This window comes from Ammospiza nelsoni, chromosome 1, assembly GCF_027579445.1.
Source record: "Ammospiza nelsoni isolate bAmmNel1 chromosome 1, bAmmNel1.pri, whole genome shotgun sequence".
Lineage (NCBI taxonomy): Eukaryota > Metazoa > Chordata > Aves > Passeriformes > Passerellidae > Ammospiza > Ammospiza nelsoni.
The window spans coordinates 47,409,837-47,422,673 of NC_080633.1; the positions used below are offsets into that span (position 1 = coordinate 47,409,837).

Consider the following 12,837-nt stretch of genomic DNA (forward strand, 5'->3'; position numbering starts at 1 on the left):
CAGACTGCCAGTTTAAGCATCACAATTTACTCCACCTCTGCAAGAACTCAAAGAGAGGGTTGTTTCTGATGACACCAAATACCTAAATGATTTAATATCTATACTAAAATTATGTATGCATTGTCTCTAGAAGCTGACTGGAAGACAGTGCACACTAGAAGTAACGACAGCATGAACTTCACCAATTCCATATAATTCCTTTCACATCATTTAAGATGCCTTAAGACATGGACACAGGTAAAAAGCACAGAAATCATTCTAGTTTGAGGTGACAAAGTCTAGAATGATTTTTGTGCTTTTTACACATGTCTTAAGGTGTCTTAAATGATGTGAAAGGAATTAAATGGAATTGCTGACTTCTGAAATGGGTTTTTTGTATATACTTTGTTCCTTCTCTGGCTGTCTCAGAAGAGCTAACCAAAGTTAAACATCTAAATAGACAAGAGCCACAGCTGTTCAAGAACTGTTATCAACTCCACCTTTTGGGGGATTATTTGTTCCAAATGTCATCAATTACAGATTCAGCTGCAAGCATTTTCCCCTTTTTTAATTCACCTTACTCTTTGAGCTATGCTGCAGTTGTTGGTAATTTAAACAGGCAAAGAGCCCCCTGCATATCCGAGGGCAGCCATTCAGTTCACAACCATTTCTGCAACTATCCTTCCTCAAACACAGGAGAACACAAACCTTTGAAAGAGGTGCTCATGGACTTTGTGAAAACATGATTCAAACCCAGGAGATTCTCTAGGACACAACATCTTAAAACCACTTAGAATTACTGCATATATTCCTGGTAGGCTTCACAATGGAAATAAAAACAATTCAGTCAAGCAAGAGGCAAAAATTGTTGCTTGAGAATGGTTGCTTTATTTTAATTTATCAAATTAGTTATTCAATGCAGTTCCTGCATTGAATAGACCTATTAGAATAGACCTATTTCCCATCCTAAAAAGCCTTAAAAATACTGGATATTGATGTGTCTGACTGTTATATTATATTTTATATTAACAGTTAAAAATGCTACAGTGGTGATATATCTAATACTCTCTGCATTGGGAGAAATCATTACCTACTCTTCAAAAAAACCTCTCTGTCCAACTTTTCTGATAGGCATCCCCATAGATTTTTCTTGGTTCCTCTGGTTATTACTCTGGAGAACAAGGACCAGATTCTATACTGCCTGCAAAGGTCCCTAGAGCCTCACTGACCAACCAGGACATCAGTGGCTAACTTTAATAAAGATCTTGAACATTAGACCACTGTCAGTTTAATTTTTAGAGTTATTATTAGTGATTATTGTTAGCTTTTATATATTGAACTGTTGGCACATAATCTAAATATTTTATGTGTATTTGAAATGATCATGATTCAAAATATTGTTTATTGCTCTGTAGTTCAAGTATACCATTAAATCATGGATTCATTGTTCTTCTGCACAGGAAGTTTAGAAAATAGCATTCTCCAAATAACTTGTTTTCTGCACTGCCTATCTCCAAGATAGATAATTTGGATATAAATCTGTTTTCTAATGTGATACAAGGCAGCCTACAGTCATCATGACTACTCATCAGTCTCTTCAAAGTAACCCTATGGGAGACAGTTCAGAACCTTCATTTTTGTTTAATCCCCCAGTTTCTCTTTGGAAAATAGCAAATAAAGGCTCCAATTATAAAGGTGTTTGTTGCACAGACAGCTTATTCCCAAAGGTCTTGATTCTGCAAAGCATGAGGAGTTTTGCTGTTGCAGAGCTTGAGCACTGATTTAATTTTACACAAGCAAGGCTGCTGATTTCATTGGCATAACCATGTCTTGAACCGGTGTGCAGCCAATAGTTCAGATTCAGGAGAGTGCCAGTGCATGTGCCTGGTGTTACTTGTAATCCAGAAAGCCCCCTTAGCCTGAGGTTAAGCAAAAGACTTTCACAGCATTGAATATCCATGAGAGAATGCAGCTGTTTTGCTACCAAGATGCCATAAAAATATAATGCAGAGACAAAAGGCATCATACAGAGTTACCAACTCAGCAATCCATCCTAATTTTCATACATTCCAAATGTTAATGAGATACATTAATGCCTGGTTTCAATTTAGCATAGTTCAAGGTAGATTGGAATTACCTGAGGCTGTTACCTCCTTGCTTACACTCGCAAACCAAGACGATGCTGCTGCTGCTGCTACTGTTCCTTGGAACCTCACAGCTCCTCCATCCCACTGAGCCTCTTTGCAAACCAGGGATCTTGTGACCTAGCTGCAAAACTCCCAGCAGCTGATCTCAATTGGGGAACAAGATAAACTGTGGGTGCATAACAAAAAACTTTTCGAGCAACACAAGGATTTTGTCAGAAGCTGCTTTAAGGGAAGGCTCTTGTAGGAAGCTTGGAAGAACCTCAAGAGATCATTTGATTGTCCTAAGGCAAGATTAGTTTTAATCACATCCTTCTTGAGTAGTGCATGTTCAACCTGTTCTAAAAGACCTTGAATGATAGGTATTGCTCCTTATACTCTCTAGGTAATCCTGTACTCTGTGTCACTATCTTTCTTCTTTGAATACCTTAGATAGAGTCTCAGGTAACTCTGTCTTGCTTTAATATATGCTATTATAATTGAAATTAAATCCTTTTAAATAAAAGGCCTGCTGCATTTATGGAGAGGAATTTGCTCCTCACTTCTTTATGTTCTTTACTTGTCCTGACTTAACAGAGCTAATTCCACTCTCCTCTTATACTGCCTTTCCTAGGTCTGTATTTACTATCTTGGGGACCCTGAGAACCCCATATTTCAGCCATTTATTTGAGTTCTGCTGGCAGACCCAGGAGTTTTTATGAATATGATTGCAAAGCATTTTGAAAAAGAAATCATTTGTGCAACTCCATTCAAGCTACAATTGTATTTAACTACAGTACAACTATCACTCCATATGAATCCAAGACTTAGACTACCTTTTGTAGATGAGCAGCCCTAACAAATTGTGTGTAATCTCAGAAACATCTGTGACTGGTTCCACTGCCCTCAGCAATTTGGTTAGAGGAAAAATAAAACAGAAAGATTTGGCTAAATAAGAATGATATATCAAAACACCCAATATTTTAATGAAAGAAACTGAATATCCACACATTTGCACTTCTGTACAGTTTTTGTGATATATATATAATTTTAAGCTGTTTACAAATAACATTTAATGCTTCAAATATTACATAATGTTGATATTATATTTCTAGCAGAAATAAATATATTGCACTTAAAAAGAAACTTTTCATTAGATGTTGCTTCATAGTTTATGTTCACAACTTTTTTTCCATAAAAAGATTTCCCTCTACCCCCACCCCATACACACAAACACACACTTCGGTACATGGTGAATGTGCTCACGCAATGCAATATAAACAACAAAGTCAACACAGCAAACAGAAGAACTGTGGTACATTCTGTTAAAGAGGCTACATCCAGTTTTTTTACCTTCCTTATTTTTAAACCAAATCTTTCCTCATGTTTCTGAAGGTACAATTAAAAAGAAAAAGAGTGTTTAAATGTTGCTAAAGGTAAAATACAGCAAACTGTATTTTTTGTCCTTAAACTATCATAAAAAGTTACTTCAGAGCTTATTTAATTCACTGCTTAGTTTTCTCTTAAAAAGATAAAATAAAGAAAAAGAAGTTGTCTGATCTGATAATCTAGAGATTATATGCAAGGACATTTGATTATAGAGTAATACATAAATCCTCTGGCCAGTAAGTAGGTGGTTAGTAAAGAAACCACATCTCCTGCAGCAGAAATGCTCTGTAAAGAATTGTGTGAATAAAATTTCACTAAAAACAAAATTAATTTTGCAGTGAGTGTCATCCCCCTGCAGATGATGAGTATATGCACTGTGGCCACAACTTCCTCAAGACAAAAAGCTGTAAGTGTTACACTGATCTCACTGTTGCTTTTACCCTTATCTAGGAGTAAATTACCACAATTTATATTGACTTACACTTTTGGAAATTATCCCAGGTTTTTGCAAAAATTTTCATTGGTATTTCTCTTTCTGTATAGTACACACATATGAAGAGGGTGTACTACATAATCAAGTTGCCAGCCCAAATACTTTTCAGTTAAAAAACATTCCTTTTCAAGTGCCAATTAGTGTTTGCTGGATGTTGGAAATGGCAACACCTTACATGTGTACATGTTGATGCAGTGTCCCGGCCTCTATGGGTAAAACTGTCTGTGAGAAATTCTGCAATTGCATTCTGAAGGTTGTGGTACCAAGCACATCAGCTACCATACAACTTACCATCCCTGGACTCATGAAGAAGCATTTCCATTGGGAACTCTACCTTTAGCTACTTGGTCTATGCTTGTTATTCAATTTACACCCAGAAGAGTACAACTGAAACCCAGTGGCATTGATTTGCTGTCTTTAGACAGTGCTGTACAAAGCAATGCTGCAAACCAAAGAGGTAAGTTAAAAATGGGAGGGTTTATGTTTGGATTCTCAGGGCTCCAAAAGTAGAAGAAAAAAATATTCAGATAAATACATCCAAATCAGTTTTGTTAATATATGAGATGCTTTTGTTGGATTAAAGACTGGAGGGTGTTGACAATCTATGGATAAAATGGTAATACAGGAAAAACACAAAAATACTTGGAACACTTCCAAGTAAAATCTTATCATTCTCTTTGAAAAGCATATTCAGGCATGTTCTCTCCACTCTTCTTAAAAAAAGGAAAACAGCTCTTCCCCCCGCCCTGAAAAAAAACCCAAACAAAATCAAACAACATAAACCAGCTCAGTTTTTCTGAGCCAAGACAAAAGCTCATAAAGGTGAAGAGCACTTCTCATGGGATATAAAACGTGAATTGCATTTGGAGAATAATTTTAGATTATATTTGGCATTCCTAGCCCATCTACTAACAACAGATGTTCTGTCCTGAAAGTGATGCAATTTTGACAGCCATATAGCAAGTCCTTAAATAAATTACTGGGCTATTGTCAAAGTGGTGGAGTTTTTTTTTTGTTTTTTTTTTTTTAGCAAAAGTGATTTCACTCTTTAACCAATCAATTATAAATTCGCATTCATTTTCTTCCAGTTGTGAGGTCAGTGCTAAAGTTGGTTTGTACTTGAGTTTTAATCTTTCCTGTATTGTTTCTATATTGTTCCTGTCATTTAAGTCACTGTTCCTACTGCCAGACCTTATTTTTAGACGACAATGAGGAATGAAATCCTGTCCCCATTAGAGTCAATAAATTTCCATTTGACTTCAGTTGCCTGGAAATTTTATTCCTGGAATCACTCCCATGCTTCCCCAGGCCTACAGGAAGGTGAGGGGGACATGGAGCAGCAACTTTGTGAGGTGGCAAGACCTCTTCACTGGATGTCCTGTGGCCTCTGTGAACTTAATCCCTTTAGCCTCAAATCTCTGCAACAGGTTTTGTAGGTAAGACTGTGAGGGCAAAGAAGAGGAAGTGAGGAATGGACATTCCTCACTATGGACATACCTATGGACACATTCTCATTCCTAGGGAAATTGGTCACAAGCTACCTTCATTCCCTTGCTTGGGACCTGCCTATGATTCTGCATTAGTGGACAACCCAATGGGTTTCTGCTGCAAAGGAATTAAACCATCTGAGAGAAGCGCAAGGAGGGATGAGCCCACTGAGAGAGACTTGGTTTGACTGGAAAAATCAAGCTGTGGATTTTGACAGATAATTCTGCATCATCTGTAATACAAAATTCATCAGAGAGAATTTGGAAGAGGTGTTGACTTTATCCTGTTTTTATATCAAGACAGCCTACTGCCATGTTATTTCAGATATGAATCACACTTCATTTGTAGTAGAAAGCCCTTTCATTTAATTTTTTTTTTTGTAAATGAAGTTTTCAAAATCCAGTTTCATTCTCCAGAAAGAGCCTGGAGAATTTTCTCTGAGACAATATAAGGGGGATTTCTGCATCCAAATATTGGTGTTCTCAGAGCAGGGACTGGGACAGGGCTGAAAAGATTGTGCAGTTTGTTTCTGTGAATTTGGTTCATGAAGGAAGGTGATGTATGAGCAGACTTTATGTCACATGTCGACCATGCCTAAATCAGCCCACCTGTTTCAAACTTGTTTCTGGGGTCAAATAAAAGTTGCCCACTCACTTGACCCTTTCCAATGGAAGTATCAGCAGTAAAACTCCTGGCTTGAGTTCTGAACCTAATCGTATCCCCTGAACTCCAGATAAGTTAATGAAGCTGCAGAAGGAACCAGAGAAAAGAAACAGAATTTCCCCACAGGCTTTAGTGCACATCATCCTAGTGTGTTTGTACAACTCTACCAGAAAACTTTCTTCCAAACCTCTTCTGTAATTATTGTTTCTGTAGGGTCATGTTTACTTGAAGAATTACATTCTTGTAGGGTCAGAACCACCTAATTTCCTGAAAAATAGGGGGTTTATCTCAAAACCAGTTATAACTAGGCACAATCTTGCAACATGCACTTTTCCTGTAAATCTGGTAACCTACAGCAAATCTAATATTTGGGTACACCAAGACAAATTCAGTGTCTGATTCTGAGCCATTTAAATACTGCAGAGCTTGGCCTGTTACATTAATTTATGGAACTCCTTGTAGCAGGTCTGAATTGTAAATAAATTTTCATTTTTATTTACATACAGAGCACAGGAGTTGCAAATTGGCCCAGGTTAGTTTTCATCAGCAGGTCCAACGGTGATTAATGGGGAATTAGGGTGATATTGCAGATAACTTGGTTGAAAAGGTGGTTGAAATGGCCAGCTTGAGAAGATTTTTAATTCAGCTACTAGAAAATACATAATGGTGGTCTTTTTCTGTGGGATGCATATGCCTTGCCTTGCACTTTTCAGAGATGAGAGTAGGTGACTCAGTGTACTGCACTCCGCTTTTTACCATGTAACACCAATGCAGAATGGTGAAAAGCAGAGGACAATAAATCTCTTTTGCGTTCCAGCTCTACAGAGATCTGTAATATATGAAATTATATATGCTAGTTCTCATTTGTCAGTAGATGCATTATCATCTACAGCTTGGATGCAACTCACACAGAAACTCTGTGTCAACTTATTATTTACAGTTGGAATCCCAGCTCATGCCACATAGAAAACCAACATCACACTATTATTCTTTCCAGTAGTGCAAAAGATTCCTGCTAGCTCTCTGCAGACAAGGTCATTATTTTCTTATGCCTCTATAGCTCCTCCATGGCATCAGACACAACATACTAGAAAAAGGGGACAGTACTTTGAACGAGAGCCCCAAATACTAACTGAAAAAAAGTCAGGCATGAATTTAAAAACACTTTCATGTGAAGCTCTGTACTGATATTTTCCCAAGGTAACTCCACCATTCTAGTGGGACATGAAAAAACTGGTAGTTCAACCCTCATTTTCCTGGCCAAGGTGATGCCTTGTATAATAAAAGCCATGACCAAACCCAACAAAATCAGAACAAGTGGAAAGATACTCCAATGCCACTCATACCAGTCCATTAATTATAGTTTGATCCACAGAGTCTATAGACTGATCTAGCATGAAAGTGGGTTAACTTGGTACACATGTGCAGCTGGAAACAGGTCTTCAGTGGCACACACAGCAGTAAACAAGCACTGCTTTAAAATAGGAAATCTTGGGTTTCTAAGTTTAAGTAACAGATTTTTCCAAATCAAAATTTTTCTTCATTGTATCTTAACTGACAGTTAAATTGTTCCTCCTCAGATATTGGACAAACTTCCTTTTAGACTGAATGACAGAATACCTTGTTACTACTACAGTCCTGTAACACAGTTCTTGTTTTGGAACCAATAAGTGTTTTGTGAAAGAAACACAGAAAGAAAGAAAGACTTGTTAATAACATTCTCTTTGTGATTATATTAGCAATAAGAAATACTGGTTTTGGTGAATATATGCCAGTCTTAAAAAGGACAGTGGTCTTCTCCACTTTATCCTGTTTTCAGCAAATGTATGCTGAGATAGCCTAAAACATGCTCAAAGTTATAGCAATACATTTTTCTGTTTAGATGCTCGTCAGTCACAAGAAGAGATGAAGATGAGTAAGAGTATTGCCTTTTTTAGAATTCACCTAGCATATGGAAAAAGACCTATAGACAATTAGTTTGTACACTGCTGCTTAAAGATAATCTCTTTCCACTAGGTATAATGCACCTTTGTAACAAGCTGCACGCAACCAAAGATCCTGGGGACTTTGGGATCCATTTTGGCTGTGTTACACATAGATCTGTCAGCAGCTCCAAGCTGCGTGCTCTCTTCTTGTGATCCCTCAAGAGAGGAATCTGTATCCACGATGCATTTTCTTAGCTGGTTTGTCATGAGTTCAGCGCTCCTGCCACAGGCCTTTCAGGAAGGTCCCTTGTATTTTGTCATAGCAAACTTGCACATTTAAAATCTCGTGTTCCTCTTGCCGCATGTCACTCATACAAACGGCGTCATCACTGCGGAGGAGTGACGCAGTCCTTGGATAGCTGCATAAGGACCCTGCTGAAAATAATGGTGGTACCTTGGCATGTGGAAGGATGGGAAAGTGGGGCCGCTGCCTTGCATGGAGCTGGCTATAGCAGAGGGTGTAAGAGGCATTCCCAGGCGGCTGTACGGAGGCAGAGATCCTTGGATCGGGTGAGGAATGGGTGTAGCTATGGAGGCAGTGCTGGTACCCAGGGCACTCAAAGACTGTGGATGCTGAAATCCTGGGAAACTGGTTGAAGAGGAAACCCAGGAACTGAGGGACAGGTTATCAGATGTTGTAAAGGCTGACCCTGCAAGCAAAGAGAAAGAATACCTAACATTGGCACACGAAGCTGGTAAAGTAGGGAAAAGGGAGAAAATTAGTCCTTCACAGCAAGACTGGTTTCAATGACCAGTTATCATTGGAAATACTTCCTACATACTTCAGTCTTTAAAATATTATTTGCTGGTTGCTGTCTTAGACAAATTTCCATTTTCAGAAGCTGGTTGCAGTGGTTTCAACAGTAAAATCAGCTTTGCGCATTGGACATTTTAGATATTAAACACTGAAGCACCTTGTAATACGGCCTCTAAACACTGAAATATCTCCTCTCACAGGGAAGTTCACTGTATTACATCCCTGTTTGGAAGACATACTTGTAGATTTTTACATCAGATCCTTAGTAGAACTGTTGTTTTGTTTTTTCCCAAAATTTCAGTGTGGGGAAAATGCAGAAAAATGCAATTTGCTCTACAAGTTTTCCCTTTTTTTTAATCTTGTCAACATTACATCTTTCCATACAACATGATTCTTTCCATAATATAGAGAAAAAAATCCAAAAAACATAAATGTCAAAGTATTTGTTGTTTTTCCATCTCTAATAAACAACACCAGTGCTAATTCATAGTAAGAGGTGCAGAACTTGCTCTGAAGGTGATTATCTACTTTAGATCAAATGAAAGTGTTCTGTTTGTCATTTTGTTTTGGGTTTGTTTAATTTGAAAAGTTTCAAAACCTATTTCCACAAATCTTCCAACTCTTTAAAATACTTTCTGTTTCCTGAAGATTGAAGAATCATTAAAAAAAAAGAAAAGTTATTTCTTAAAATTAGAATTAATTACTTGTGTTGACAGTAAAATTTTGGGGAAACAATAACCCGTTTGGATAATTACACATGGTCATTTTCAAATAATCTGATAACTGTATTGTCCTTCATATCTGTAGTTCCTATATGCATCTGGTCATCATCATATGTCTGATTTCTAGAAATGGGAACTACAACAAAATGCTACAAATAAACTCATTGTATTCCTCTTTAAACTATAACTTACCTCTTGTCTCTTATGTATTTTCTTACTTGACCAGCTTTCTTACTTTAGAAAATAAATTTCTTGGAAAGACTGTTTGATGAAATATAATTTCAATTCAGTATTGCAAAATATTCAGAGACAACAAATTTTGTAACAGGTGCTAATTTCATAAATCTAATTCAAGAAGGGAGGTTCATCCGGACTGTAGAATGAAAACATATGAAGATGTCTATCCATCAAGGAAAACTTACTGGAATTAAGTAAAGTAACCAATCATAGCCACATACTCAAACCAAACTATAAGCAAAAAAAAACCACCCCAGAAATAAAAAGTGTATATTCTTGGGGCTTTTAAAAAAACTCATAAATCTCTTGTGGGATATATTGTCAAGCCATGAATTATTTTTCCTCTGCTTAATGAAACAAGTAAAACAGCCCAGTAACAGGAAAAATAAATTGTGCCAATTTAGCAGTGGAGATAAACTTGAACCAAATCCTGGTCCTACCGCTGAACCAAATCCCAGCTGCCGGGAAATTAGGATCCAGAGCCAAACTCTAAGTATGACACATTACTCACGGACCACAGCAAAACCCTTGTCAAATAAGAGGGTATCTGAGCATTGCTGCACTACAGGGAAAGCAGGGTGCAAATCTGGATTTGCCCAGAAGGTTTTCATTTGGCTCTCTTTCCAGGTGGCTACTATGAATCCTGTGGATGTCTGTGCATGTAGGCACAGAGAAATTATGCATTAAAGAGTTTCCATTGAATTTATATATTTCCTATTTGTTACTTCCTTTGGAATTAGACATCTTGTACTGTAGGTTAGCTGCTTCCATCTTTGGATGGCTGAAATTTGCTGAGCAGAAAATGCTCTGGGAGGGTGCCTAGGTAATTACCAAGGCTATCACTGATATTTATTTCTTTGTTTTATGCAGAATAAGGTATGTGATTCTTTCTTATGAATGACTGTGAAATGATTGTAGGGCTGGAACATTTCTTCTATAAGGAAAGGCTTATAGAATTGGGCTTGTGGAGTCTTGAGAAGAGCAGACTTTTGGGACACCTACTTGCAGCCTGTCAGTGCTTAAAGCAGGCCTATGAGAAAGCTGGGAACAAATTTTTTACCATCATCTGTCACAAGAAAGGGCTTTAAACTAAAGGTGGATAGATTTAGACTAGATATAGGAATTAAATTTTTTACTGTGAGGGTGGTGAAACATCGGTTGGTGAAACACAGGCTGCCCAGAGAGGGGCCGGATGTCCCACCCCAGTAAATATGAGAGGTCAAGTTGGATGGGGCTCGAAGCACCCTGATCTAGTTGAAGTCCCTACTCACTGAAGGGAGTTTGCACTACATGACCTTTATCAGTCCCTTCCAACAGTAACTATCCAATGATTTTCATGAGGAACTTCCTCAAGTATCCTTTCCTGTTCCAGCTGATTTGGTCTCTAATTTCAGCTTAGTACTCCACATACCACTTTTTCCACCACCAAGGGAATTAGTACTTCTGAGACAATCAAGGTCTCAAAGAGCTTATAACACACACCACCCAGCAATGCATATGTATTTGGCTCTCAACTCTCATTTTTGTGGGGAAACACTCATCAGTTTTTCATGCAAGGTAATTTTAAAATTCATTGGCAGAAATTAAAATATCTATGGAATTTCAGTGAGAACATTGTTTCTCTCCTTGTATCTTGGAGGAGTTTTCCTATTTAAGGACACTAGACCTAAAGAGAGAGCAAAGGCAGTACCAGTTAGTCATGTGTAAGAGAAGTATGATTTACCTTCTGTGCATGTCTCTGGTTGCCCAGAACACTCACTTCCCATGTAGCATATGGCTCCCAGATTAGAAAAAAGTTCTTTGCCATGATTCACAATTTTCCTCACTTACTCATTTGCCATATTGCAAGCAAATGCAGAACTGTACCCTTTTATTACACAGAAAATTAATTGTCATAAAGTAGTATATCCCCCATGACACCTTTCTAAGGACCCTCTTCTGAAGAGGTTTAACAGCCAGCTCTCATACTGAGGTTCACCTGGTTCATTTTGTCACTCCCAAGGGAGGACATCATAGTAGGGAGAAATTTAATTCTTGAAGAGAAGGTGCTTTGCTCTGAGCACTTTCAGCAAAATTTAATACTGTCTTCAACAATAGCTGGCCTGGGATCTAGGCTGACAAGAAGCAAGGTAATTCCCCAGAACTGTGTGAAAGGATGGCATCATAGCAGGTGAACTTGCTTGAGAAACTTCATAATCTAAGGACCTGTACTTGGAATGGATGTGTAAAAACAAGCCCACCTAATCACATTTTGCTGAAGAGCAACTCATGGTTAAAAATAAGTGTGTTTTCCCTGCACAAGTCCAAAGAGCTCATGACCAGAAAGAATGCTGTTATCTTAGCAGCACTGTATGAAGTTAGAGGACAAGACAAGGGCACTGCCAGTCGGAAGACAGATAGAACTGCTTTACCTCAAGTGGCTGTGGCATATCAGGCAGGTCACAAAGTCAACGTGCAAACTATAATGCAAGACAAGTTTTTGCCAGTCAGCAATCCTACAGGAAGGGTTTGAGATCTATTTCCAGTGGTTAATTGTGACAGATGCAATTTCTCCAGTAAGCATCCCTGCAAAGATCAAGTCTGTCTTGTTACTACTTTTGCTACTGCTAATGCAGACAAATTGTTTGATAAAGCATTTGGGGCTAATTGCTTCAGCAGGAACAGCACCTTTAAGAGACTAACAGATAACAATTAAACATCAATTTTTTTGGGAGCTACCAAATTTTCTTCCTGAGGAAGCAAAGCAGGTTAACCGCAAGTGGGTTGAAGATTGTCAGAACTAAGTCCTCTGTTCACAGTAGGCTGGAGGGGCAGCAAGTGCCACATCTACATGGTGCTTTAAAAGTGGTGTGGAGCCCAGCTAGTAAGTCCTGCCAAGAGATGGAGAGTGTTAACTTGTTCTCAGCAATGAAGTTGTTCTCAGTAATGAAGTTTTCTGGTTTGCAGATATCTTGAAGAGGAAGCAGAACTAATTTTCTCCTGACGGCAAAGATTATATGGT

The 12,837-nt window shown here is 38.1% G+C and overlaps 1 protein-coding gene across 2 annotated transcripts in view; it reads right to left on the bottom strand.

The window, feature by feature from the left end:
- Positions 1-3,061: 3,061 nt before the first annotated feature.
- Positions 3,062-12,837, bottom strand: part of TBX20 (T-box transcription factor 20) — a 39,620-nt gene continuing 29,844 nt past the window's right edge. The window contains exon 8 of one of the 2 annotated variants that reach the window (XM_059485572.1): positions 3,062-8,770. In XM_059485572.1, coding sequence (XP_059341555.1) covers positions 8,430-8,770 — 341 coding nt within the window. In that variant the 3' untranslated portion in view covers positions 3,062-8,429. Of the gene's footprint in view, positions 8,771-12,621; positions 12,707-12,837 lie in introns of those variants that run through there. The other variant, XM_059485581.1, reaches the window with a different exon arrangement.